This window comes from Myotis myotis, unplaced genomic scaffold (genome assembly GCF_014108235.1).
Source record: "Myotis myotis isolate mMyoMyo1 unplaced genomic scaffold, mMyoMyo1.p scaffold_m19_p_4, whole genome shotgun sequence".
In the NCBI taxonomy this organism is placed as follows: domain Eukaryota; kingdom Metazoa; phylum Chordata; class Mammalia; order Chiroptera; family Vespertilionidae; genus Myotis; species Myotis myotis.
Window position 1 is genome coordinate 14,963,009 of NW_023416346.1, and position 27,408 is coordinate 14,990,416.

Sequence of the window (27,408 nt, forward strand, 5' to 3'; positions counted from 1 at the left end):
ACTTCAAATATTACATTGTTAAAGCTTATTTTAATGGCTAAGTATTATATTATATGTTATATAGACTTATATTTTTAACTTATATTTTAAAATAAATGAGAATAGGTTATTTTGAAATATAGTTACTAAAGCAGGCTGTTCTAATTAACTATATCTAACTGTAGCTGGAAGGGATGGGGGAAATGTGGCTCACTTTAAGCCTTATGTGGAGCCACATTAAACACCTTAAAATCCTCAACCCACGACTACCTAGGAAAATGTGCGGATGGAGACAGCAGTGATTGGGACCATTTTGAGAATATACAAGGCTCTCAAGGTAGAGGTTGAAGATCAAACGTTTCCCTTTTCTTCTAAAAGCCATGTTGAATTTGGCTTAAAACACCTGTGCATTTATATGAAGCATGACTGTGTTGGTGAGACAGTGAGATAAACCTCACTAATAATAATTAAATCTGGGACATGCTCTTTAAGTAATGAGAAAGCAACTGTCAGAACAAAACGAACAAATGATCCTGCTGCTTCAGATTTCCCCATAAAATGTTTATTTTGTACAGGAAACACATTTCACTTTAGCATAGGAATTCAAGAGGAGAATAGTTTTTAAAGGCTCATTGTCTGGTGAGTACAGTAGATTCCCTTTACCAATCTGATGTTAGGAAATGGGACTCACACTTGTGCTACATTAAGCTTTTGTTGCAACTATTAAGTTGCACAAGACATAATTTGACCCTTGATTTATCCAACCCATGTACAGCATAATCAAAGAATGGATTCTTATGAACAAAATTTGATCTCATGAATACACCTATTCCTCTTGGTGCTTTTGCTCCAAGTGTTGCCCAGTTGAGGAATTTCCTCTGATGATCTCACCCAAATCCTGTTCCGGTGACCCTGAAGGTCCAGCTGAAGGTCCACCAGCTCTCTGGTACAAGGTACCATGCTGGGCACGGACCATGAACATTTGAAGAAAGCAAAGTCTGCACCCTCAAGGAGCATGCTTAGCATATGCATCTGTCCCCTCTAAGTCTTTGTAAAGGCCCATCAGAATCCTATTATGTCTGAGGTTCATTAACACTTTAATAACCCTATGTGGGAAAACCAAGAAGTATGGATGAACAAGTTTCTCGTTGACAAAATGTTGGATAAACCAATTTTTGCAAATAATGTCATCATGGAATCTATCAAACTTGGACAGGAGGGCACTACTGTAGTGGTAAAAGCATTTGCTTATTGTCTAGAAATCTAGTATGAAATGGCTTCTAAATACACACTCTGTAGCTACAAACAGATGAACATGTAGAACTTGCCACCTGATCAGCTTCAGCTTCAGAAGGGTAGCCATTGTGTTCTTCCTGAATCTCCTGCACAGCACCAGGTGCATGGACAAGAAAAAGCAAAGAGGAGAAAGAGAAACACGTGCAAACAGACAGGTGAAAGCACAGAACTTCTTTTTTAAAGAGACAGTAAGCATGTAAAAGTCGACACACCTTTCATGGCTTTGCAAATCACAACATTTCACCCCTTGGAGGTAAGGAAATAACGTGTAGGCCATCTATAGCATCCTCAGCCTAAAGTGGAGTATCTATTCTGTATTTGTGTTGGGGTAGAAAAATGGAAAGCAAACAAATATCATGGATTTCAAGGAATGTACTGTCTTTTTAAAATCAAGCAATTCACACTATAGCATATAGTCAAAGAGAACAAAACAGCAGACAGGTAATATGCTCATGGAAAATAAAGAACACCACAGAAACCAGGTAAAGGGCAAAAGCCAGCCAAAATACAAAGGCAGTTCATAGACATGTATTTTAAACACAGTAAGTATTCATATACTCTCAAGAATTATTATATTGTCCAGCGATCAACTCCACTGGTATTACCAAAATTTCCACAAACATGCTCATGCACATATCATGCTAGAGATATACATATACATATAAATATATGTATACATATAATCTGGTATTTATTGCTTATTACTAATTAAATATTGTGAATTATGAATCAATGCCATATTAAATATTTCTAATTACAGTATCAACGTGCTTCAAAGAAACAGCTGAGAGATCACATATCTTTATTTAAATTTTTTCCAATCCCTTTAAGGTATACTGTTCTTAATTTAATTTCTTCATAGAATCAATTTTTGAAACTTTAAAAATTGGATGTTTACTTCAGCAGATGGTATAAAAAATACAAATACTTAAGATGACAAAATTATAATACCTCTTATTGTATCAAGTCTCTAAGACTGAAAATATTAAAATTTAGCATAGATATATATTTTTTCCTTCATGAAACTGGTTCCACTGACTATATTTCTTTGAAAGGCAATCAGTGAAGAAGTAACAAAGATTTAAAAGAAATTACTATTTCCCATCTTTCATTTTTGTCAATAAAGTGAAATTGTTACTTAATACATTTGTATACTTTATATCAGACTGAATTTAGTACACAATTGGTACTGCTCCCCTTCAATGAAGGTTGATTTTTTTAAATGCAGCCAGTTTTTTTTTTGAACTTTCCATTTTTAAATACAAAGAGAATTGAATCATTCTTTGACACAAATTTTAAAAACAGGAAAAATGAATGGCTAAACAACAACAACAAAAATCACACAGCATTTCAAAGTCCATGCAAGTGTAAAGCCAAGCACTAATATTTAACAATGTGAATCAGTGAAAGACAATGATTCTCACGAATGAAAGAAAACAGTGAAAACAAGATTAAACAAAGATAAACCAACTAGAATCATAAGAATTTGATGTAACCTGCTTATTTTTGTACTACTTATTGGCTTCAATAAGATTAAGAATTTTAAACTGAAGTTACTAAATTATTCTACCAAAATCCACATTGTTTTCATTTAATGGAAATAGGTTAATTTTCAACATCTAATACTCAGGCTTAAATGCATGCACATTACCAATCTTTGTCTTGCTTTATGAATACTCTGAAATAAAGGGAAGGAAAATCATGAAGAAATATAAGCTATAACCCACTAGATATAATAGTTATATTTGTGTTTTAAGAAATACTAAATGGGACTGATTTTGCTAAACTTATTTTTAGGATTAGCACTTCTACTTTTGAGATTCAGCATGCAGACATGAAAGTGACTTATAATCTTATTTAGATAGGGTAGACAACAACTAACAATTTTGTTGTTGTTGCTAAATTCTTTAGCATGACTTACATGCTAAACAAGGTTAAAAGAGGACTCTGCCTTATAAGCCCCTGCCACGAAGATCCATTTGGTCAGAATTCATGTAACACAACAAAAGTCAGTATTTCACACTGGCAACAATTTTAGTATCCTGCCCTCATACACAGTGGCTATTATTACACATAAAAACATTTTAACAAATAAAGCGTTTCCAGTGAACACTTAAAGCTATGACACAGCAGAGCAAATTGATTTGAGTGACTCATAAAAACCAGTGAGAAGGTAAAGAACACTAAATAGACTGTGTTCAATAAAGCACAGAGACACACAAGTAGGAGGCCCATCTGCCAAACATCCTTACCCTTATATCAGGCCTCCTGAAAACCTGTTAGTTAAAATACAGAACATCATCATCACAAACACATTACTATTGACCTGTACAAAATGTCATTAAGTTCACCAGCCCATTCCCTAATAAACATCATAATCCTGTACATAAAACCAAACAGATCGATCCTAACACATTTGCCCTCTAAAGTTTCATTCAACATCAAATCAATCAACACATTTGTCCTATAATTTTCAGGCAAGTCTATGGTTTGAAGAAACTTATTGCCCTTAGGCTAAGACAAACAACATTATTTTAAACACAAACCCCTTCTGTCAAGTGCTATTACTAGCCATTGTGAACAGGCAGTGTTTGAAAAGTTCATTTGTGTATCTGTTTGGAATACTGAATACATTTCTCCCATAGAAACAATTATATAAAAAGGCAGTTCTAATCCCAAACCAGCCCACAGAAACCAAACCAAACCTAAAACCCACAAAAGCTCCCACATTTGACCCAGAACATAGCTCAGCTACAGTGTTAATGGTATCGTGAAACTTAGATAACCACAAATCATAACCTGGTTTCTGTAGAAATTATATTTCCAACTCGCACTTGGGACTCCAGAATTTGACTCCCAGATGTGGCCGCCCCACCAAGAGAAAAATGCCTCTCTTGACCCCCAGGCCCCGCTGCCTGGAGAAGGACAGCTCCAGGTGGGAAGAGGTAGCTGGCTGGTCTGGGAGGGCCAGAGAATGGGGAGGGGAGGCCCAAGCTGTTGCCCCTGCAAGGGGAAGCCAGGCTTTATTGAATAAGGGACACTAATTTCAGCAATGTTCTTCCTGCACCAATAGCCTATGAATACTACTTGAACATGCAGTATATGCATTCGGGAAGCCTAGGACAGAGGAAACAATGAAAGAAACTTTTGAAAACTGAATGGTGGTAATTGTCTGAGGAAGACCTGAATCACGTGTTCCCCATTCCAAAGTCTGATTTCTGATCATCTAACCACTGGATGTTCTATGGAACATAGATTAGTTTAAAAAATCACCAGAGGGTCTTATTAGCTGTATAGATTTTCCTCAGGATAGATAAGCACATGAAGATTTCATCACTGTATCATCATTAAATGAAAATACTCTTGAAGTAAAAAAAGCTTTCTGAGTTATGTGATGTTGTAGTACAAAGAGATTTATTTAAGCCCATAAGTTCCTAAACTTAGACTATTTAGACTAAGAAGCTTAAACCTGGCTTTGTTTTTTAAGGGCACAGTGGGTTATATATATGTTTATCATCTTAATTGTGGCAACCATTTCATAAGTGTATACCTATCTAAACTTATTAAATTGTATGTGCTAAATATGGAAAGTTTATCATTTGTTAATGACAACACAATAAAGTTAGTATAAATATGCATACTTGTGTTAATAAAAACTCAAAATGGGACATATATGGCAATAAAACTCAAAATAGAAAGTCTCCACCCCCTGAGCTTCATTCCTCAGTGATAACCATGTTTAACTGGACCTATTTTTAATTCTGTGGATCGCCTCCATAACCATAAATATGGTTACACCTCGACTTCTTGATTTGTCTACCTTAAACAGTACCTAGTTTCTTCCCATTTTAAAAGATGAGGAAATAGGCTCTCTCAAACTACTACCTCTCTCTTCCTAATCTCTGATTATTGAAAATTTGATTTTTAGTTATTTTATTGTCTTCCTTAAGCAAAGTTGCATCATAAAAAAGCTCATGGGGGTGGGAAGAGTTTGAAGAGACTCATGGGGTAATAGAAGGATAAATAATGGTGAGGGAAGGAGACTTGACTTAGGGTGGTGAAATACAATACAGTATATAGATGATGTATTTATATAATTGTACACTTTAAAGCTATATATTTTTATTAACCAATACCACTCCAAAAATTCAATAAAAAATTTAAAATACTCATGATATGATTTTTAGGTGCCAGACACTCTTCTAAGCACTTTGTATGTATTAATTTATTTCATTCTCAGAACAAACTTGTGAGATAAAAACTATTGGTTCCAGTTTTGATGAGAAAACCAAGTCAAGGTTAAATAATCGGCCAAGTTCAAGGTGGCAGAGCAAGTACTTAAACCCAGGTGGTCTGCTACACTGCTTCAGGATGGCATCACTATAATTAACACATTTAAACTATAGTCTTCAAGCATACAATCTCCCTTTTAAGGTTAATGAAAAAAATCAACACCACTATCACTTCCCTTGCTCCCCCTCTCTACCTCCAAACCTCTGCTCTAGCAAGCCATTATTTTCACATTTGTTCTATAACTACAATATTTCTGACACTTTCTCTATAACGTGATACCAACAACTGAAAACAACAAAGCAGCATTCACAAGTAGTGTAACTGAGCCCTCCTTCCTTATATGTAGGACATATACCATTATCAATAAGCCTTTCGTATTGGAAGGAGAGACTAACTCAAAAGCGTGGAAAGGGGTAGGATGATACATGCTTTTATACTCACATAATTCTTTTCTTTTAAATATATATTTTTATTGATCTCAGAGAGAAAGGGAGAGGGAGAGATAGATACATCAATGATGAGAGAAAATCATTGATTGGCTGCCTACTGCACGCCTCACACTGGGGATCAAGCCCCCAATCCTGGCATGTGCCCTGACTGGGAATCAAACTGTGACCTCCTGGTTCATAGGTCGATACTCAACCACTGAGCCACACCCGCCGGGCCTACACTCACATAATTCTTTATCGACTGTAATGAAATCCTTAGTATTTTTTACATAAGACCAAGAAGGTCTCCCGAAAGTCTGTAAGTGAATGCCTAAGTGTTTCTCTCTGGTTTAGTTTACATTTCTTCTGAAATAAGCCATTTCAGGTACACAGAGAGATTCATTCTTTTTTTTCCCCCTTGAATTGGATTCTGACCGAAGCTAGAGAAGAGAGCAGTGGTTTTAAGTTAGGAGGCCTGGGTCCTACCAGTATTTACGGCCTCTTAAAGTCTGCACTTGGTCCCAGTCTCTATAAATACAAAAGGAGAGGAGTCTTCAGAATGACTGCAAGGTCCTGATCAGCTCTAAAACCACAGGAGTTATGTATCTAATCCTCATGGAAATACTTCAGAAAACATCTTCCCAACCAAGGCTTCTGGATGCAAACCGGCATAGTGGTTGGAAGAATGAACTCTGGAGTCAAATCTTGTGTTACTGCCCGCCAGACCCCTGAAGAGCAACACAAGCCCTGGGAGTTTTAGTCTCCTTTTCTCTAAACCAGTGATGCTGGGCACACTTCCCTCGAAGGTTGTTGGAAGGGTTAAATTGGGTAACAAAATTGTACCTAGGTGGATAAGTACTCAGGAAGCAGTTGTTAGCATCAGTACTATTTAGGTAACCTTTTATAGTTGACTAGAGGCCTGGTGCACAAATTCCTGCATGAGTGGGGCCTCTCGGCCTGGCTGGTGATCAAGGCCATTGCACTGAGTCCCAATCAGGCCAGCCGGGTGGGGGAGGGACCACAGGAGGTTGGCCAGCTGTGGGAGGTTGGCTGTGGGAGCACACTGACCACTAGGGGGTATCACCTGCATAAAGCGTCTGCCCCCTGGTAGTCAGTGCACATCATAGCTACTGGCCGGTCGTCCGGTCATAATGGTCACTTAGGCTTTTATATATATATATAGACTAGAGGCCCAGTGCACAAAAATTTGTGCACTGGGGGGGGGGGGTTCCTAGCCCGCCTGTGCCTTCTCACAGTCTGGGACCCCTCTGGGGATGACCACCTGCTGGCTTAGGCCCGCTTCCCAGGGGATTGGGCCTAAGCTGGCAGTCAGACATCCCACTGGTAGCCTGGGAGCCCTCAGGGGATGTCCACTTGCCAGCGGGGAGCAGGCCTAAGCTGCAGTCGGACATCCTTAGCGCTGCTGAGGAGGCGGGAGAGGCTCCCGCCACCACCGCTGTACTGGCAGCCATCAGCCTGTCTTGTGGCTGAGCAGAGCTCCCCCTGTGGGAGCGTACTGACCACCAGAGGGCAGCTCCTGCATTGAGCGATTGCCCCCTGGTGGTCAGTGTGTGTCATAGTGACCAGTCATTCCCAGTCATTCTGCTGTTAGGATCAATTTGCATATTACCTTTTTATTATATAGGATAGAGGCCTGGTGCATGGGTGGGGGCCAGCTGGTTTGCCCTGAAGGGTGTCCTGGATCAGGGTGGGGGTCCCTGCTGGGGTGCCTGGCCAGCCTGGGTGAGGGGCTGAGGGCTGTTTTCAGGTTGGGCACACCCCCTTCAGGGAGGGGGGTCCTGCTGAGGTGCCTGGCCAGCCTGGGTGAGGGGCTGATGGCTGTTTGCAGGCTGGCCACAGCCCCTTCAGGGTGGGGGTTCCCGCTGGGGTGCCTGGCCAGCCTGGGTGAGGGGCTGATGGCTGTTTGCAGGCTGGCCAAGCCCCCCAGCGGGCTTCACACCCTTGAGGGTGTGGCCATCCTGGGCTTGAGGGGCTGATGGCTGTTTGCCACGGCCCCCAGTCACCCAAGGTCCCAGCGGAGGCTGGCTGGAAGCAGGTATCTGGGATTTATTTTTCTTCTATAATTGAAACTTTGTTGCTTTGAGCGGAGGCTGCAGCTGGCCAGGGTAGCGGAAGCTTGGCTTCCTCCATCACTGGGACAACCAAGCCTCCTGCCTGCTCCAGCTCCGTGGCTGCCGGTCGCCATCTTGGTTGGGTTAATTTGCATATAGTCGCTTTGATTGGCTGGTGGGTGTGGCTTGGGGTGTAGCAGAGGTGTGGTCAATTTGCATGTTTCTCTTTTATTAGATTAGATGGGTCTCAGCCTACCCAACTTGCACCACAACTATCTTGACCTGCTTCATATCCCCTCTCTCACCACCTACACATGCCAAGAACCTACGAGAAGGTGCAAAAAAGTTAATGATCTTAGTCTATTTAACAAAACAAACAGACTACCTGAAAGTTAAGTATGGAGTCAGAGTGCTTCTGGATTGAACGCATGCTTGGAGGGTGGTTCAACTGCCCCTAACTCCAGAAGGTCAGAAGCTCCTGCATTTGGGACCCTCCCGGACCTTGCCATTTTATCTCTTCATCTGGCTGTTTATCTGTGTTCTTTATCATACCTTTTAAGAAACTGTGTTTCCCTGAATTCTGTGAGCTGGTCTAGAAAATTGTCAAATTCAACAGGGGGTTGTGGGAGCCTCTAACTCAGTGATGGTGAACCTTTTGAGCTTGGTGTGTCAGCATTTTGAAAAACCCTAACTTAACTCTGGTGCCCTGTCACATATAGAAATTTTTTGATATTTGCAACCATAGTAAAGCAAAGATTTATATTTTTGATATTTATTTTATATATTTAAATGCCATTTAACAAAGAAAAATCAACCAGAAAAATGAGTTTGCGTGTCACCTCTGACACGCGTGTTATAGGTTCGCCATCATTGCTCTAACTTGTAGCCAAGTCTAGCAGAAGTTTTGGGGAAACTGGGAACCCACTATTTGCTTTGGCATCTGAAATGGGGGACACTCTCATGAGACTGAGCCTTTAACCTCTGGGTTCTGCATTAACTCCAGTTAGTGTGAGAATTTAATTGAATTGGAGGACTCCCAGCTGGTGTTGGAGTATTGGTTGGTGTGGGGGGAAAATGCACACCTGGTGTCAGAAGTGGTCTAGGTATGCAGTGTGAGTAGCTGGGAGGGAAACAGTGAATTATTTTCCAGAGAATACCCCAAATTTAAATTTGTATGAAAGTTTGTTTTGGGCAAAAAACTCTCTTCCTCTGCCCTCAGGTTCCATTCAAATCTTTCTTTGGGGCACTCCCCACTAGATAGGCAAGGGCTCGGGATGATCACTTGCTCTGGGTGGATTTGGGGAAGAGAGCTACTGTGCCCCCTTTGCCTCTCTGGGCTTTGTGTGCCAGCCTGCCTATAGGGTACATGAAGAATTTGGGGCTCTGCCCCAAAGGAGAGGTCAAAGTTGTCCAGGGCTACCTTTGGGAAAGTGTGTGTTATCCAGGGCCCACTGTGGCCTCACACCTGAGCCAGGCCCTTCAAGTCAGCTTTGAGCAATTATTATGGTCTGTATCTGTTCAGCTTCTGTTTGAATTCTCCTTTAGGTAATTGACACCCCTAAATCCTCAACAGCGTGAAGTTATTGCAGAAAGTTTTCAAACCCAGCCAGTACCAGTAATACAACTATCAACAAGATCCACTCAATGTTAGGTGCTGTGGTAAATGTTTTAGGTGTTGTCTCAACCCTCCCAGCCACTGGGAAAGGAGATTCTACTATTATACCAATATGACAAATGAGGAAACCAAGGCAGCAAGAGGTGAAGTAACTTACCCAAGGTCATAGAGCCAACAAAGCAGAGTGGGAATTCAAACCCAAGCTGGCTGGTTTTAGCATCCATGCTCTTAACCTGGAAAAGGCCTCACCTAAACCTATTCCCTTTCTGGAGGAGGCTGATAAAGGCCCTCAGGCTTAATGCCCAGAATGCCATGCTCTGCTCCCTCCCCTCCTCCCACCACACCTTGTTTACTTGTCCTTTGAATGCTCACTACAGTCCAATTTGTACTATGTTTTCTGGTGTCTCTTTCCCCTACTATGAATTCCATGCAGCCCAGCCCAGCCCCTTGAAAAGAACAGGTGCCTTACATCACATTTATAGAAGTGATTTGGACTCAGAAATTACAATACACTTCTCTTGTAATTGTTTTTACATATCATAGCATAACTATATGTTTCATTTAAATCATACTTTTGATATATTATGAGTTTTTAGAAATATTAATCAAAATATTTTTTACATGCAATACAGAGAGATTCCATGTACTATGTACATGTCATCTGATTTCCCCAATGGGAGTATATAACAAAACTATACTTCCATATCAGAACCAGGATACTGACACTAACACAGTCAAGATACAGAACAATTTAATCACTACAAGAACCCAAAGTTGTTCTTTTATAGCCACATCCACTTTTTCCCTGCCGTTCCCTTTCTTAGCCCCTTTTAACCACTAATCTATTCTCCATTTCTATAATTTTGTCATTTCAAGACTGTTATATAAATGAAAACATACAGTATATAAATGAAAACATAAAGTCTGTGACCTTTTGGGAGTGCTGGGTTGTGTGTGTTTGTGTGTTGTGTGTGTGTGTGTGTGTGTGTGTGTGTGTGTGTGTGTGTGGTTTTGGCTTGTTGTGTTTGTTTTTAAATCCTTACCCGAGGATATTTTTTCCATTGATTTTTAGAGAGAGGAAGTGAGAGAGAGACACAGAGAGAAACACAGATGTGAGAGACACATGGATTGGTTTCCTCCTGCATGCCCCGACCAGGGTCGGGAGCCTGTGACCAAGGAACATGCCCTTGACCAGAATCAAATCCGGGACCCTTCAGTATGCCGGTCGATGTGCTGGCTAGGACAGGAGTGCTGTTTTGTTTTGTTTTTTACTTAGTGTAATTCCCTTCTCTCTATCCTCTCTATTCTGCTATTCATCCATTCAGGTTTTTTTAAAAAAGGGACAGACCCAAAGACTGAGAAACAGCGATCAGGCTATCAATCCCCAGAAGGAAAGTAGGGGAGGGCGGGGGTAAGGGGAAGAGATCAACCGAAGGACTTGTATACATGTATATAAGCCAAACCAATGGACATGGACAACAGGGGGATGGGAGCATGAGTTTGTGTGTGTGGGGGGAGGTTGAGGGTTAATGGGGGGGATGAGGACACATTTGTAATACCTTAACTAATAATAATAAAAAAAAATTTCAGTTATCGTATTTTTCAGTTTTAAAATTTCCATTTGGTTCTCCTTTATCTCATATTTCTTTGTTTAAACTTTTCTATTTTTCTGTGACATTCTATTTTCATTATTTCAAGTATATTTGTAATTGCTTATTGAAACAATTTTATGATGGCTTCTTTCAAACCTTTTTTACATCATTCTAATATCTATCATCTCAGTTTTGGCATCTATTCTCTTTTTTTCATTCAGTTTAAGATCTTTCTGATTCTCGGTAAAATGATTAATTTTCTTTTTTTAATCCTCACCCAAGGATATTTTTCCATTAATTTTTTAGAGTGAAAGGAAGGGAGGAGGAGGAGGAGGAGGAAGAGGGAGGGAGGGAGGGAGGAAGAAAGAAAGAAAGAAAGGAAGGAAGGAAGGAAGGAAGGAAGGAAGGAAGGAAGGAAGGAAGGAAGGAAGGAAGGAAGAAAGAAAGAAAGGAAGGAGAGGGGAGGAGAGGGAGGGAGAGAAACATCTATGTGAGAGAGACATATCGACTGGTTGCTTTCCACATTTGCCCCGACCGAGGCCAGGGATCAAACCTGCAACCGAGGTATGTGCCCTTAACTTGGAATAGAACCCACGACCTTCCCTAGCTGGTTTGGCTCGGTGGATAGAGCATCGGCTTGCAGACTGAAGGATCCTGGGTTTGATTCCAGTCAAGGGCACATGCCCAGGTTTCAGGCTTGATCCCCAGTAGGGGGCGTCAGGAGGCAGCTGATCAATGATTCTCTTTCATTATTGATGTTTCTATCTCTCTCTCCCTCTCTGAAATCAATACAAATATATTTTAAAAAGAACCCACGACCCTTTGGTCTGAGGACCAACACTCTAACCACTGAGGCAAACTGGCCAGGGCTATTAAGTGATTTTTTAAATAAAAATCTAGACATTTTAAGTATTATATGATCGTATTTAAACCTGCTGTTTGAGCTCGCTTTCTCTGACACTGCACCAGCAGAAGGGGAGGATGGGCACTGCCTCATTACAGTCTAGCAAGGATTGAATTTAGGCTCTCCACTTGGCTTTGCTGGAGGGTGGGTGTGGGGCCAAAACTTTTTCTGTGGTGTTTGGCTGGAGTACACTGGTTAGTGTCTAAGAATTTTCTTTTTGTTAGGCTGCCCCTTTCATGGTCCTTTGGTTACAGAGTAGGCTTTTGTTATCTGTGCCTGTTGGCATTTTGGGGTTGCTGGCTTCTTCAGCAATAAGTCTGGGACAGTATGTGGCAAAAACAAAACCCAGGGATTTCACTACCCTGTCGTTCCTTGGGTCCTGAGGTGCCTGACCAGTTTGCCTCTTCTCTCTCCCTTTCATGGAATTCTTATGTTTATTTTACAGATTATGTCCAGGGTTTCTAGTTGTCCTTAGCATGAAGAATAAGAAAAAGTTAAAAAATAAAGAATAAGAAAAAGTACATCTGCTCCATCTTTCTCAAAGCAAAAGCCCAAATCCTGATATTTCTAAGCAATAATTCTTCCCCACATGTAACCCTGGGAGACAGGATAGCACTTTTCTATTAGAGTGGTTACAAATTAGATGCCTGTTGCTCAAATAGGCAGCAGGCTTTTTTCTAATTTAATTATTCTAGGGGGAGATGCTGTACTCCGCAGTTCCCCACAGCTCCCTCCTATATCTGCCAGCTTGTTAACTATTTCATGTAGACATTTGTATTTCCAAACTCAGATTTAATAAATAGATCATGAGATCAAGCTATCAACAACGGATTACAGCCATGGATTCCGAAAGATCATGCTCAAGCCGCCCTTTTCATAGTACTTCATTTAAGAAATATTAACTAAGACTTAGTTCAAGCATAATTAAGCCTTCCCCATACACTACATTCCACTTCTCTCCAAAGCCCTTCAGGAAATTTTTGTTGAGCATCCAGAATTTAATCACTGTACTAATTTGTTAAATGATTAAACTTAGTACAGGACCCTCTCCATTATCTTCTTCAGAATGTTTAAAGACAAGATCTAGCTACTGTATATGTATGGATGAGGGGAGGAGAAGTACATAGAGGTGATGATGATAATGGCAATGATGGAACCAGAGGAATGAGGATGATAACATTAAAATTATAATGTCCTAATTTCCTGAAGGCCAGCCAGAATCAAATCCTTTTTGGACAAAAGAAAATTGAAGAATTTTCTAGAAAGAAAGGAGTTTAGAGACTTGCAATCTAATCCAAACTCTTTTATCCTTACAGATAAGGAAACTGACAGTCATGGATTATACAAGTTCACAAAGCCAACCAGTACTGTTTGTACTATTCCATCATGTTCCCTCTTCCTGGCGTAGTCCTACTTTCCCAGCAATGAAAACTGATCAACTGTGTCACTTTTAATAGTTCCTAAAAACGTTTCAGTACAATTCTTAACTATATTATTTCATCTAATCTATGGAACATTACATTCTGATCTTGTTCTTAAATTTATTGACAAATTCAAGAGAGAATTTTACTCTTTTAGGCCAGTAAAACTGAAAGCAATTGAGTAGTAGAGGGGAAGGGCAAACAAAACAAAACATCTACACTAATAAAAGAGAAACATGCAAATTGGTGTCACTCTGCTATGCCCACCAGCCAATCAGAGTGACTATGCAAATTAACCCAACAAAGATGGTGGTTAATTTGCATACACAGGCACAGAGCAAAAACTGAAGGCTCCGGCCGGAATGAAGACTGAAGACTGAAGAGGCTTGGCTTGGCTTCTCCACTGCGGCCACAACGGAGAAGCCAATCCACGCTGTGGACGGACCAAAGGCCTGGGTCCCAGGTGCTGGAGGAAAACCGGTGCTGGCAGTCAGGGGAAGGAAGGCCTATTGCACGAATCTTTGTGCAACGGGCTTCTAGTTTTATTATATTTCTTCTAGGAGTCTTAATTATTAGTCAAATCTTCAGGATGAATTGGTATTAAAGCAAACATTTATTTAGTTGATTTACAAATCAACATAAAGGCTATCTACTCTTTCATCAGCAACAATGTTTCTCAAACTTCTGTCATTTCATATATTGCCTCTACAAGTTGGTTTGCTGTATCTGTATAGTGCCTGTACTAATATTAGTATTTACCTTTATATGGCCTTTAAATCCACTCCTTTTTCATACTTTCCCTAGCTCTAAGCAATAACATCCATTAAACTACAAGTGTGATGTGCTGGTTTTACTAAACTCATTAAAATAATTATGTAACTGTTAAAAATGTCCATGGACATACCATCTAAACTCATCACATGTGAAACTGGTGATTTTCTTACCACACTTTGGGTGATCTGATCCTGAGCTGTCAATTTATGATATGAGTAAATAATAAAACAATCATCTCCAAAATCTATCATGGGTTGCTAATTATTCAGATTTGTGGACATGTACCAGAAATGTATGGTCCCATCACTAATTTCAACAGATATTAACCTCGGGAACCTAGCTTTTCAGATTTTATTGTACGTAAGAAATATATGAAGCACTGGAGCCTGCCTTCAGAGATTCTGATTCACAGAGTAGGAGGGGTCCAAGGAAGATGCATTTTTGCAGGTGCCCCATTGAGTGATGATGTGAGAAGACCCAAGGTCCACATTTTGAAAAACAGTGGGCAGAGGGTTAGGACAAATTTTAAAACTCATTCTAGCTCTTCAATGGGATGATTTGGGTTCAAATCCTAGTTCTTTTTTTTTTTTTTTTTTTTTTTTTTGGTAAAGTTGTACTAGCAAAACATTAGAGCTTTAATACCATCTTGAGTTCAAATCCCAGTTTTGACTGTATGATACTAAGCAAATCAAGTGACTTCTCCAATGCTTGGTTTCCTCATATGTTAAATGATGATTATAATAAAAGTGACCTTACTGGGTTATTTTAAGGCTTAAATGGGTGATATGTCAAAACCACAAAACCCTGTACATGCTAGGAGGTTGATGAGGATGTGGAAGCAGTCTCAGCAGCCTGCCATTCAGAAGACAATCAGCATCCTATATAATAAAAAACTAATATGCAAATCAACCAAATGGCGAACGACTGGTCACTATGATGCACACTGACCACCAGGGGGCAGATGCTCAATGCAGGAGCTGCCCCCTGGTGGTCAATGCACTCCCACAGGGGGAGCTCCACTCAGCCAGAAGCCAGGCTCACAGCTGGGGAGCACAGTGGCAGGGGCGGGAGCCTCTCCTGCCTCTGCAGCAGCACTAAGGATGTCCAACTGATGGCTTAGGCCCACTCCTAGACTTCAAGAGGGCACAGGCCTGGCTGAGGGACCTCCCTAAGTGCATGAATTTCGTGGGTCAGGCCTCTAGTTTCAAATAAAGATACAAGTGCTCTGTTCCATACAAACACCTGCTCCCATTTAATTACAAACCTTGAATTTTACCTACATTAAATTAATCTCCAAATTGAGTGTGTATTTTTCTTTTATTAAGTTGATTGGGGTGATGTTGGTCAGTATGAACATATAGTTTTCATGTGTGAATTTCTATGTTACAAGATCTGTATATTGCACCGTGTGCCCACCATCCAAAGTTTGAGTGTGTATTTTAAATAAGATATTTGTGCAGTAGACAATTTCAAATATTACTGATTGATGACTACAAATTAAATTATCAAAGAATTGTATCTGGCTCTATGGTTTGGCTCAGTGGATAGAGTGTCAGTCCTTGGACTGAAGGGTCTCAGGTTCCATTCCGGTCAAGGGTATGAAGGGTACATTCCTCTGTTGTAGGGTCCAGCATCCCAGGGGCACATACGGGAGGCAATCGATGTGCATCTCTCACATCAATGCTTCTCTCTCTCTCTCTCCCTTCCACTTTCTCTAAAAAATCAATGAAAAAATATGCTCGGGTGAGGATTTTTTAAAAAAGAGTTATATCTGGACCTTTAGGGAAAACCCCAACAATGGCTCCCAGGCCAGAGGTATCTCAAAGGCCCATCTTGGTTACTCTGATTTTAAGAACTACTTTATAAGTAGCATGTAAAATTATCTTTGTGGTTTAGAATAAAAAATATTTATTATTAAAAAAAAAAAAACTTGTTCCTTGAAAAAATATAACTCCCGAATAATAACTTTAACAGCAACTTTGTAGATTTGACTACAGGGCAAATATAACAAAGACAATGATAAGACAATAATTCATCAAAGACTTTAGCCATGATCTGATGTAGATACTTAAAATTCAATTTACAAAATATAGAAAAGCCTTAGTTTTTTCTGAATACCATCTGTTAAACCATTCCGATATGAGCCGATTCTGCTACACAAAATTTGTAAATAGACTAAAATTAAAAAAAAAAACCACTTAGTTGCTTTATGTTGAAGTACAGACTCAGTCTGATGTATTAATAAAGAGGTTAGAAAGCTATGCACACAATCAACATTCAATCTTTTATAGAACTCACACAGCACTAACAAATATTTAACCAAATGAAAACATTACAGTTAACTCATTAATTATCAGTACAGAAAATCACTCCAAGGACTAAGAGCTGTTCTCTGCTAACATGGGTCCTTGAGCTTCTCCACTCAACAGGGAGAGTTGAGTGGAGGCAATAGGGCAACCAGTAACTGCTCAGTGACCAGCCACTCAAGCATCAGCGATACAGCAGATGTTTCTCCCATCTGGAAATGGCATATTTGCCCAGCGGGTTGTTTTTTTTAATATATATTTTTTATTGATTTCAGAAAGGAAGGGAGAGGCGGGGAGAGAGATAGAAACATCAATGATGAGAGAGAATCATTGATCGGCTGCCTCCTGCATGCCCCACACTGGGGATCGAGCCCACAACCCAGGCAATGTGCCCTTGACCGGAATCGAACCTGGGACCTTTCAGTCCACAGGCCGATGCTCTATCCACTGAGCCAAACCAGCTAGGGCGCCTGCCAGGTTTTGAGGACCTGGAGTCCCAGCTGCTACTACGTGGGCAAACACAAAAATCAAATAACAGGGAAACTTATTAAGGAATACACTGTCCTTCTGGTTGGGCAGATTATCCAATTTCTACTAATCCACAGCCAATGCTTTCCTTCGGTAGGTGTCATCAAAAGCATTTGACAGCTTGTATGAAGCAAGTACAGCATGACAGCCAAATTTTCAATTACATGGCCTCTTGAGCCAGTCTTTGCACTTATGTTATGAGCTAAAAAGGAACTGAGTCCAGTGTCCTTAAACAAGGAGCGGCTATTAGGAATGAATTAGGGCCTTTATTGTAGTTCTTGAATTGTTTGTAAGATTTGATGCCTGGCAAGGACCATGATTTTGAGAGACTGTTGACTGAGGGTAGTCTGGAATACTAAATGTAATTTGCAATACTTATGAAAATCAATTATCTCTTACTAGCAGGCAAAATTACTATAATAAACAGAAATCTCAAATCAAGCAAACATTACAACCTGAAATGTAAACACAGTTTCATTTAATGTACCTGTTAATAGTTTATTTACATTAAAACAAAGTTAATCTTCAACCTAAAAGATGGAGTACTCAAGTGTTTTATTTGTTAATTGATTCAACAAATATTTATTGAGCACCTGTTAAGTTCCAAGATCATGCTAGGGAAGCAGTGTTGAGTAAAAGAACCCCAGCCCCTCTCTACTGAAAAGGAGCTTATCACTGTTAACTTTAGAATAAGCAGAAAATCCAGCTTTAAAAATAAACAAGAAGATATTTCTTAATTTAATAAGGACTAAAATATCAGGCTACCCATAAAATATTCTTGAGATTTTTACAAGTTTTTTACATTATATTATCACATGTTAATGCTAAATACCCACAGGTAGTATCTAAATACAGAAACAAATTGTAGGAAGATACTGTACATCAGATATTTTCTGAAATTTAGAATATTAACAGAGAAGATATAGGTATTTATTACAATAAAGTAAAAAAGTAATATATAATATAATATATATTAAATCATAAAATGAAACTGGAGTTTTAAAAGAATTATTATAATATAAAGACATCTTTTCCTCTCAATTAGAAAATTATGACCACATATACTAGATCCTGGTAAAGTTTCTCTTCTAAAGTTCACATCTAACAACAGAGAATCTTTCAGCCTTGTTCCCAAGCAAATGGCCATCCAGCAACAAGGGACCAAAGTCTCACTCGGTTTAAAATTGCAAAGCTTCTTGGCTACTTAGCATATTGAAAACGAATTAAGAACTCAATGCTGCTTACCTTATAATCTCTGGATACATTTTCTGATGTCACTGAACCTGAAATCTGACTAGAAATTGTAGCAGCAATAAGCTGTTTACACCATTCAACATGTGATCCTGTGGGACTAAAAGAAATAGTGTGATTAAATATTTTAAGACGTAAGTTCTTGGTGAGAAAAATGAGCACTGACTGGGGATATATATACATTTCTTTTTTCAGATCAACTTTTATTAGACTATTTGGTTACCTTTACATTTACTAATAGAACTGAAATACTGACTAATAACTAGGAAGTAAGTTAGCTTCCAGGTTGATTTTATTTTATTTTATTTTATTTATTTTTTTTTTAAATTTTTATTGCTTAAAGTATTACAAAGGGTATTACATATGTGTCCATTTTATCCCCCCGCCCTAGACAGTAAAAATATGGAACGCTTCACGAATTTGCGTGTCATCCTTGCGCAGGGGCCATGCTAATCTTCTCTGTATCGTTCCAATTTTAGTATATGTGCTGCCGAAGCGAGCACCCAGGTTGATTTTAAATGAATTAAAAATTTATTTTTAAGATTCTAAGCAAGTTATTCCCTATCATTTAATGGAATTTTACTCTTCCAATTACAGGGGTGGGCAAACATAGGTTTACAGTTGTGAGTATGCAAAAGTTTATTCTTATATTATTACTGATTAATTATTGTATTACTAGAGGCCCAGTGCACAAAATTTGTGCACAGAGGGGGGGTTCCCTCAGCCCAGACTGCACCCACTCCAATCGGGGACCCCTTGGGCCTAAACCGGTGATTGGACACCCCTCTCACAATCTGGGACTGCTGGCTCCTAACCACTTACCTGCCTGCCTGCCTGATTGCCCCTAACCCCTCTGCCTGCCTGCCTACCTGCCTGATTGCCCCTAACCTCTCTACCTGCCTGATCTCCCCTAACTGCTTCTGCTTGCCTGATCACCCCTAACTGCCTCTGCCTGCCTGATCATCCCTAACTGCCCTCCCTTGCCGGCCTGATCTCACCCTCAACTGCCCTCCTCTGCCAGCCTGGTTTCCCCAACTGCCCTCCCCTGCCGGCCTGATCTTGCCCCCAACTGCCCTCCTCTGCCGGCCTGATCTCGCCCTTAACTGCTCTCCCCTGCCGGCCTGATCACCCCTAACTGCCTCTGCCTGCCTGATCACCCCTAACTGACCTCCCCTGCTGGTCTGATTTCGCCCCTAACTGCTCTCCCCTGCAAGCCTGATCTCGCCCCCAACTTCCCTCCTCTGCTGGCCAATTTGGTTCTGATTGGTCAGTTTCTATGCCAGTCAGTGTCAAAAGCTCTGCCTCCTAGGCAGCCATTGGCTCCTTACATTCACCCAGATTTGGCTGACTGGTCAGTTTCTATGCCAGTCAGCATCTCTGGGCCTATCAACGGGGCTTGATCAGAAAGGGGGAGCTGATCAGCAGCCCTGGTGGAGGCCTGGAGAGAAATGGAGGCACAGCTGTTGGCCAAGTCGGTAGAGAAAGAGGCAAGTTCTGATCAACGGCTGCCACAGAGGCTACAGATCAGACCCTGCCTCTCTCTCTGCAGGCCTCTCTCTGGGCCTGATCTGCAGCCCCCTAGGCAGTCAGTGCTGGGTCAGGCGCCACAGAGGCCCCAGTCAGTGTTGGGTCACCACAGCAACCCAGCACTGACTTCCGGTCTGGTCGAGCCTTCGGTCTTTAGGACCCTAGCTCTATATAGATTTTGCCAACCTCTATATAGAGAGTGGATATTCTTAATGTGCTGTATACAGGAAATTAATTATAAAGTAAAATATTTATCTTAAAGTATATGCTTTTTAAACATTCAATAGATTTCATGTTGGTAGTTTCAAATCTAGAAAATGTAATTTTGAATAAATCAAAGTAACTCTTAATGTAGCAAAGTTGATTATGTGATTTTTAAAAGAACAGAATAGAAAAATGATGTCTGTGTCTAGTAATAATGCTTCCTTATATTTCTGTAAAGGCTTTGATGACTAACAAAGGCTCTTCCAGTCATTATATCAGAGCCTCACACCATGGTATAAGAAGACAGAACAGAAAATAGCCAACTTGTTTCTGAGATGAGATAATTGAGGCACAAGGGGACATACCTGGTAAGAAAGTGGCAGGACTGCCTTCACTTCCATTAGGGCTGTTCTGCCAGAACATGGCACAACCAGTAGTGGCCAACTCACTGAGCTGGAAGGCAAAACAGAGGCCAGCACCACAGATGCCAGCCACTGCCTACATGAGAACACCGCATTGCAATGAAAATGGTACCTTCCACTTGTATGGTGCTCTAAAATATTCAACACATTTCTACTCACAGCCTCACCCTAGCCTCACAGTGACCCATCTTACAGATGAGAACACTGAGGTTCCAGTGTTTGACCAAAGTCACATGGCTGGTAAGGGTTCAGAGCTGTGCACTCCTGACCTACGGACCACATAAGCAAACTAGGCAGAGAGGGAATTATAAACTGCCCCTAGGGGCCAGGTTTTTCTCTCAACTGGTCAAAGCAATGAAGAGATCAAGCAAAAGGGCAAAACATTTACCTTGCAGGTAGCTTTCACTGTAAACAATATTCAAGACCTTTAAAAATCTCATCTCTAATTAAATACACATTCATGTATGGAAGAATAGAAAAACCTGGATTACCTAGGCAGTATGTAAAATAACCTAAGGAGTGAAATAAAGATATTTGGTGTTCTCTACTAGTGATCTAAATTGCAATTTGACAAAGATATCTCAGTGGTTATCTGTGGGACTGAAAATATAAGTAAAAACATGCACTAAATGGGAAGACATTCCTACAATATGTCAAGAATTCATTTACCACAATTTCTAAGAGGAAGAAGGAAGGAAAGGGGAGGGATTTTAGTTTCCTTTTTAAAGGCTGTCACCTTTATTGCCCAGTTATAGCATACTTTTCTTATCATGTAGGCCCTTTCCCTGTCAGCATCTACCCCTGACTGCAAATCTAACAGAAACCTGCCTGTGTACGCACCATGGGTGATCTGTTGTTACCATCTGCCCAGCATTCTTTCCCCCTTCTTCTGATAAGGACACTTCTCTCTACTGTGGGGAACAACCCCTCAACTTCATAGGCTTCTGTGGGGGAGGGAGAAGAGTGACTGACCTCTTGTTCCTCCTGCCCCCACTTGTAGGGAAGTGACCCAGGCTGGGCCAATTGAAGCTTTTCTCTTAGACCCTGGGTTGGATCCACCCCAGTCCACTGGGGGCCACTCCCCATACCACTTTGAGGAACCCACAGAGATAAAGAGTAAGACAAGAAAAATTCAATAGATTGGGGGGCAGGAAGGCTGACAACACTATTTGCAACTCTGGTGCCAAATGTGCTATGGCCATTTATCTGCAGCAGTGATGTGCACCAAGACAGTTTGTTCTTTGGCTTAAGCTAGAATGATCTGTATTTTTTGTCACCTGAAACCAAAAGTTACAAACAGTGTGGTTTAGTGAGAGGGTAGAGAGGAGGTCTGGATCCAAGTGCTGTTTCTGTCATCTGCTAGCTCTGTGACCTTGAGCAAGCCACATCCTCTTGCAGGACCACAGATTTGACATCATTAAGAGAAGTACAGTATTCAGAAGACAGGAGAGGGTCCCACAGTCTATGGCTGGAGAGCCAGGTTCCATACTCATGGTCACTCTTAAGAGTGTGAATCAGAACTGTGAATGATAGACCTAAGAAGGGAAGCCATATCCCCTCTTCCCAACCTCTTCTCTTTAGTCTGTGAAATTTTCCTCCACATGCCTGGTATCAACAATCACTTGGCGCCTCCCCAGCCTTATTTCTCCAACCTGGGTGTGGATGCCCATAATTCTAGGACACATCACTAATCAGTCCCAGAGACCCTGCCAACTCAAACTTTCTGAACCATCATCAGCCCCATGTTTTCTAAATTAGAGGAAAGCACAGCCAGTTACCCAGGCCCCTAAGGCCTAAAAACTGGGGTTTACATTGAAGTCCACCCCTCACTTCACTCTCACACCTAATGTCACAAGAACGCACCTTGCTTGATTGCTATTCCAGTTTCCCTTTCCAGACACCCATCATTCTTCTGTGTTCTCCTCCTGCCTCATGAATTTAAGCCCAGTCTCTATGCTTAAACTCCCAAATTGAGGTCTGCAGTCTAGACACCACGTCTGAACTCCAGGGTCATATAAACCAACTGCCTCCAGGACAACTGGCATCTCATAACTGACAGTACAGAGTTAGAGCCTGCCAGTCTCCTAAAACTATTTCACTTAGAGACTTCTCCAACTCAGCAACACCACTTCCTACAAACCAGCAACCTCAGGATTGTCCTGGATTCTTCTTCTATCTTACCCAACAACCAAAAATCAGCAAACCCTATTGGCTCTACCCTGGAGCCTTTCTTCAAATTATGTCCAGAATCTGATCACTTCTCCTCCATCCTCTACCCCTCACTGTTCCAGTCTAAGCCATCATCCTCTCTCACTTGGATGACTGCAGTAGCCTCTTACTTGCTAGTCTCTCTGCTTCAACCCTTTCCCCTTTTGCTCTGTTGTCCACACTGCAGTCATGGAGATATTACTCAGATCTAAATAGATTATATCATTCCTCTGCTGAAAGACCTGCAATGGCTCCCCATGACTCTCCACCATCTGCCCCTGTGATCTCTCTGCCCCTTGTCCCCTATTGCTCTCTCCCTAGCTCCCTACCCGCTAGTGACACTGGTCTCCTTGCTGACCCTTGAACACTTCGATCACAGTCCCACTCAAGGGTGCACAAGCTTCTGCCTAGAATGCAGTCATCCCAGATATCTGTATGACTGGATTCCTCACCTTTTTAGGAACATTATTCAAATGTCACTTTCTCAGCTAGGCTTTCTGTGACCACACTAAATAAAATTCCAACCACTTCCCAAGTGCATACCCCCAACAATTCCCATCCCTTTCCCAACTTACTTTTCTCCTCTAGCACTTATCATCATCTAGCAGAGAACACATTTCACTTGTATTTTTGTCTTTCTCCCACCAAACATACACTCCTCGGGGGCAGGTATTTGTGTCTATTTCCTGCTATACCCTCAGTCCAACATACAAGTAATGCCTGACACACAGTAGGCACCTGTATTTGCAGAAGAAATGAATGAATGATTAGCATTTCCATAATCTGATAAATAAGGCTACCTGCTTCCAATCCGTTCTCAAATGCCAGTCCCATCCTGTAGTTCACTTGATGGAAATCCTTTTGTGGTCCCTGCATTAGGGTGACCATATAATTTCCCCTTCCAAACCAAATCACTACTGTGAGTTGAAGGAGAACACTGTTAATAATTACACTGGCCCAACTGGTAAACCAGTACCATCCTGAGCAAAAGAGATCATGAGGTCCACCCTACAGGTAGTGCCAAGTGGTTGTTAAAAATGCAGAATTCCAGACTCCACCCCAGAGGTGGATGGACTAGATTTAGGGTGAGACCCAAAAATATGCATTTAAATCAAGCACTGTAGGTGATTCTGTGGCGGGTTATACAGAACCATGCCCTGAGAAGCATTGGCCCAGAGGATAAAGGCAAAATGCCCTGGGAAGGCACACTGGTCCCTTCAAGATCTGGCCCCTGTTATCCCGCCAGTCTTTCCCTTACCAGTTCCCCACATCCAGTACCACCTCCATGACTACACATTCCACTCCAATGGCTCAAAGCCCTTCCCAACCTGTCCCCCGGCTAACTTCTCATTCTTTATCACTCAGTTCAAATGTCAGCTTCCTCCGAAGGCCCTTGCTTACTGTCCAGACTTGCCAATCCCCCTACCACTAACAAATAAATCAAGTACCCACTTCCGTGTACCCACAATGTAGCAGATCACAGCTGAGGCTGTGACCTTTTCGAAACTACTAACTTCTGGGCTTCCCCCCAAACCTCCTGAATCAGAAGCCTTAGGAGGGGGGCCTTGCCCCATGGAGTTCTTTAAAAGCTTCTCAGATGATCCCCATCTAGAATGTTTCCATGTTCACACTACCTTAGCACTTACATTCCACATAAACTGCTGGTTTGTCTTCTCCACTAAATGATAAGAGAGCAAATATTCTGACTCTCCAAGCCCTCAGACATTACAGAGTATTCACAATGAGGGGAAAATTTTGACCATTCCAAGTACTGTCTTAGCTGTGTTTAGTTTTCAGTGAAGCTGACCACTTGGGTGATTAACTTACTAAAATACACTGTAATTACACAGGGGTAGAAACAAAGGGAGTGTTCCTTGTTGTTCCTATGCTTTTGGAAATTTCCCAAAGTTCAGCTCAGTAGTGTGACTAAGCCAGGCAAGAATAAACATCTGAACCTGATGGAGGTGTCTCTCTTGCCTAACTGCACTCTGGTGTCAAGTGAAATGGCCAAGATGTGGGAATACTGGATATTCTGGAGATGGCATAACCCACCCCTTGCATTAGGGGGCATTAGGATGGCCCTGCCAGTTGGACATGGTCAGTTTATGCTTCTAACTGATGGATCTTAGTTCTGAGACTAGGTAACAAGCAGTCGGTTCATGTGTTCAGGAAAACATCAAACTGGTTCCTACCAAGGGTAGAGAACTGAAAGTAAACGATTGCGTGTTCTGCATCAGGAGCAGTTTGGACATTTTCCATCCCAATTTTTCAAATCAGGGTATCTTTGCCCCCATGTGAACCAGCTCCACACCCACGGGGTTCCACCCCTGGCCTCCACTCCCAATCCCAACATCAAAGACCCCAAGCATGGTGCTGCTGATTTATGGTGGTCTTCAAACCACTACGAGAGGAGAGCCCGGGTGAAATATCCTCCCCAGTGATTTGTGGCTGGGGCAACGCCAGCCCAGGCACAGTAAGAGGTGGCACTGGAAATGGTTTGACAGCTGCAAAGCCCCTCAGGGGAACTCCTGCGTGCAAGGCGGAAGTGAGCCAGGTGAGGGGTCTGGGATGTTGACATGGGGTTCGGAGCCTCGGAGTGGGCCAAGTAGGGGGCCAAGGAGGAGGACGCCGCACCCACACCTCCGACCCACGCGCGCAGAGGGGATGGCTGGGGCTCAGGAGGGGCCCTAGCGAATCAGGGTGCGGAGGCCTCGGCGGGCCGGCCCCCCCTTACCTGTCCAGGGTCTCCACACTGGGCTGCCGGGAGCCGGCGGGCGGGGCCCCCGCGACCCGAGGGGGTCTCCAGCCCCCAGCCGGCCCCGGGCCCGGACCCCCGGCGCCCTCGCTGCCCGCCGCCGCCGCCGCCTGCCGGTCCATGGAGCGCCCAGACCGCCGCCGCCGCCGCCGCCGCCGCGGGGAACCGCGATCAGGATCAGAGAAGCGCCGGAATGTCCCGCCGCGCTCCTGAGGCCCTAACTGCCGCCTGCCGGCTTAGGCGGTCGCCGCCATTAGCTGTCACCTGGCGGCCCTGCGTTACCCACAAGTCCGCGCGCGCGGGAGTGGGGGTGGGGGGGTTCCAAGGAGGGGCGCGGCGCTGGCGGCTCGGAGGCCAGGCGTCCGGTCGCCCCTCACACCCGCCCACGCCCACCTATGCTCCCGCCAGGGAAACCGGAACAGGGGGCAGAGGCTGGGGCAACTTGGACGCGACCCAAGCCATTTGGGATCGCAGTCTACAAACGGCACAGAACGTGATTTGCTCAGTGAACTACCAGATTGATTACTGAGACACGGCGTTTAAAAAAAGTTCAGAGGCATTCAAGGATTAAAAATCATTTATTTTCTTTCAATTTTTCTTCCCACTTTTAGCCAAGCAGTTTGTTACAAGGAAAGTTTTGGGGTGGGGAAGCTCAGGCCCCTGGGCGTCCCTAGTCACGACCTCTCCAAGCCGGAGCAATTCCATACATTTTAGCAATTCCATCCCACCCCCTTTTCTCCCTCCCTCCCACAAAACCCACCTCCAGCCATCTGTAGGGCAACCTCGGAATTTTCGCCCTTGGTTTATATTAAGAAAAACATTTAACTAATGTTGGTTAAATCAGTGCTATGAAAATCAAGCCAATATCTGATTCTTGACTAGACTTATGTCCCTGCTCATTTCGCTAGGGTTCACATATCCAACTTCTCACCCCTTGTCAACTCACCTCTGGTTTTGTTGGAAATCATGGCTAGGCCCCTTCACCTATGATTGCCCTCTGTATGGACAACAAACTTTATGACCCTGGTAAAAGGCAGACCTAGAGACATGAAGTTCCCGCTTCCCATCCCAGACCCATCCTGCCCTACCAACTTAATAACTTCAAACTGAACCTTAACATGTAATTGGTGGAGCCCCAGAAGCCATATTACACACAAGAGGAGGTAAGCCTGGGGAGAAAAGGCAACAGGAGAAGGAAGCATTCGAGGAAGGAAGGGAAGATCTCTAGGCACACTGTAGAGCTACCTCCTGCAAGGTTCTGTTTTTCCAAAATTGTAAGTCAAATGTTTACCCCACTATTACAGACTAAATGTTTGTATCTCTCATCCTCAGATTCATATGTTGCAGCTCTAACCCTCAATTAATAATTGGAGATGAGGCCTTTAGCTGATGGTTGGCTCATTAGGAGGGGACCCTTGGTCTGATGGGATAAGTGCCTTTATAAGAAGAGACACCGGAGAGATTGGTTTCACTCTCTCCATATGCAGGCACGGAGGAAAGACCATGTGAGTTCACAGTGAAAAGAAAGCTGTCTGAAAGCCAGGAAGAAGGCTCTCACCAGGACTCTCATAAAACCTTGCCAGGACCTTGACCTTGGACCTTCTATCTGGGAATGTCTCCTTATACCAACATTCTTAACTTGGCTATAAATTCATTCACTCAGTGGTCCAGGAACATGCAGAAACCTGAGATAGTCATGGAGAATTGCCTTTCAACACACAAGTGTCCCAACCCATATCAGGGTTGTTGGATTGACCACACTGCCTTCCCAGGAATCACTTAAGGGGACATATATCCACCTGTGTGGTAGGAGGCAAGGTGAGGAATGAATTG

The 27,408-nt window shown here is 42.4% G+C and overlaps 1 protein-coding gene and 1 non-coding gene across 10 annotated transcripts in view; both read right to left on the reverse strand.

The window, feature by feature from the left end:
• Positions 1-25,870, reverse strand: part of MTMR1 (myotubularin related protein 1) — a 68,508-nt gene extending 42,638 nt beyond the window's left edge. For 2 of the 9 annotated variants that reach the window (XM_036304260.1, XM_036304259.1), the window contains exons 1-5: positions 25,555-25,868; positions 18,454-18,559; positions 3,528-3,551; positions 2,927-2,953; positions 1,311-1,361 (exon numbers count right to left, since the gene is read on the reverse strand). In XM_036304260.1, coding sequence (XP_036160153.1) covers positions 1,311-1,361; positions 2,927-2,953; positions 3,528-3,551; positions 18,454-18,559; positions 25,555-25,697 — 351 coding nt within the window. In that variant the 5' untranslated portion in view covers positions 25,698-25,868. Of the gene's footprint in view, positions 1-1,310; positions 1,362-1,487; positions 2,008-2,926; positions 2,954-3,527; positions 3,552-18,453; positions 18,560-20,555; positions 20,619-25,554 lie in introns of those variants that run through there. The other 7 variants (XM_036304267.1, XM_036304264.1, XM_036304261.1 and 4 more) reach the window with 7 other exon arrangements.
• On the reverse strand, positions 18,856-18,962 carry LOC118654779. Its single transcript, XR_004967047.1, has one exon. It is a non-coding gene; the product is annotated as a U6 spliceosomal RNA (small nuclear RNA).
• Positions 25,871-27,408: the final 1,538 nt, after the last annotated feature.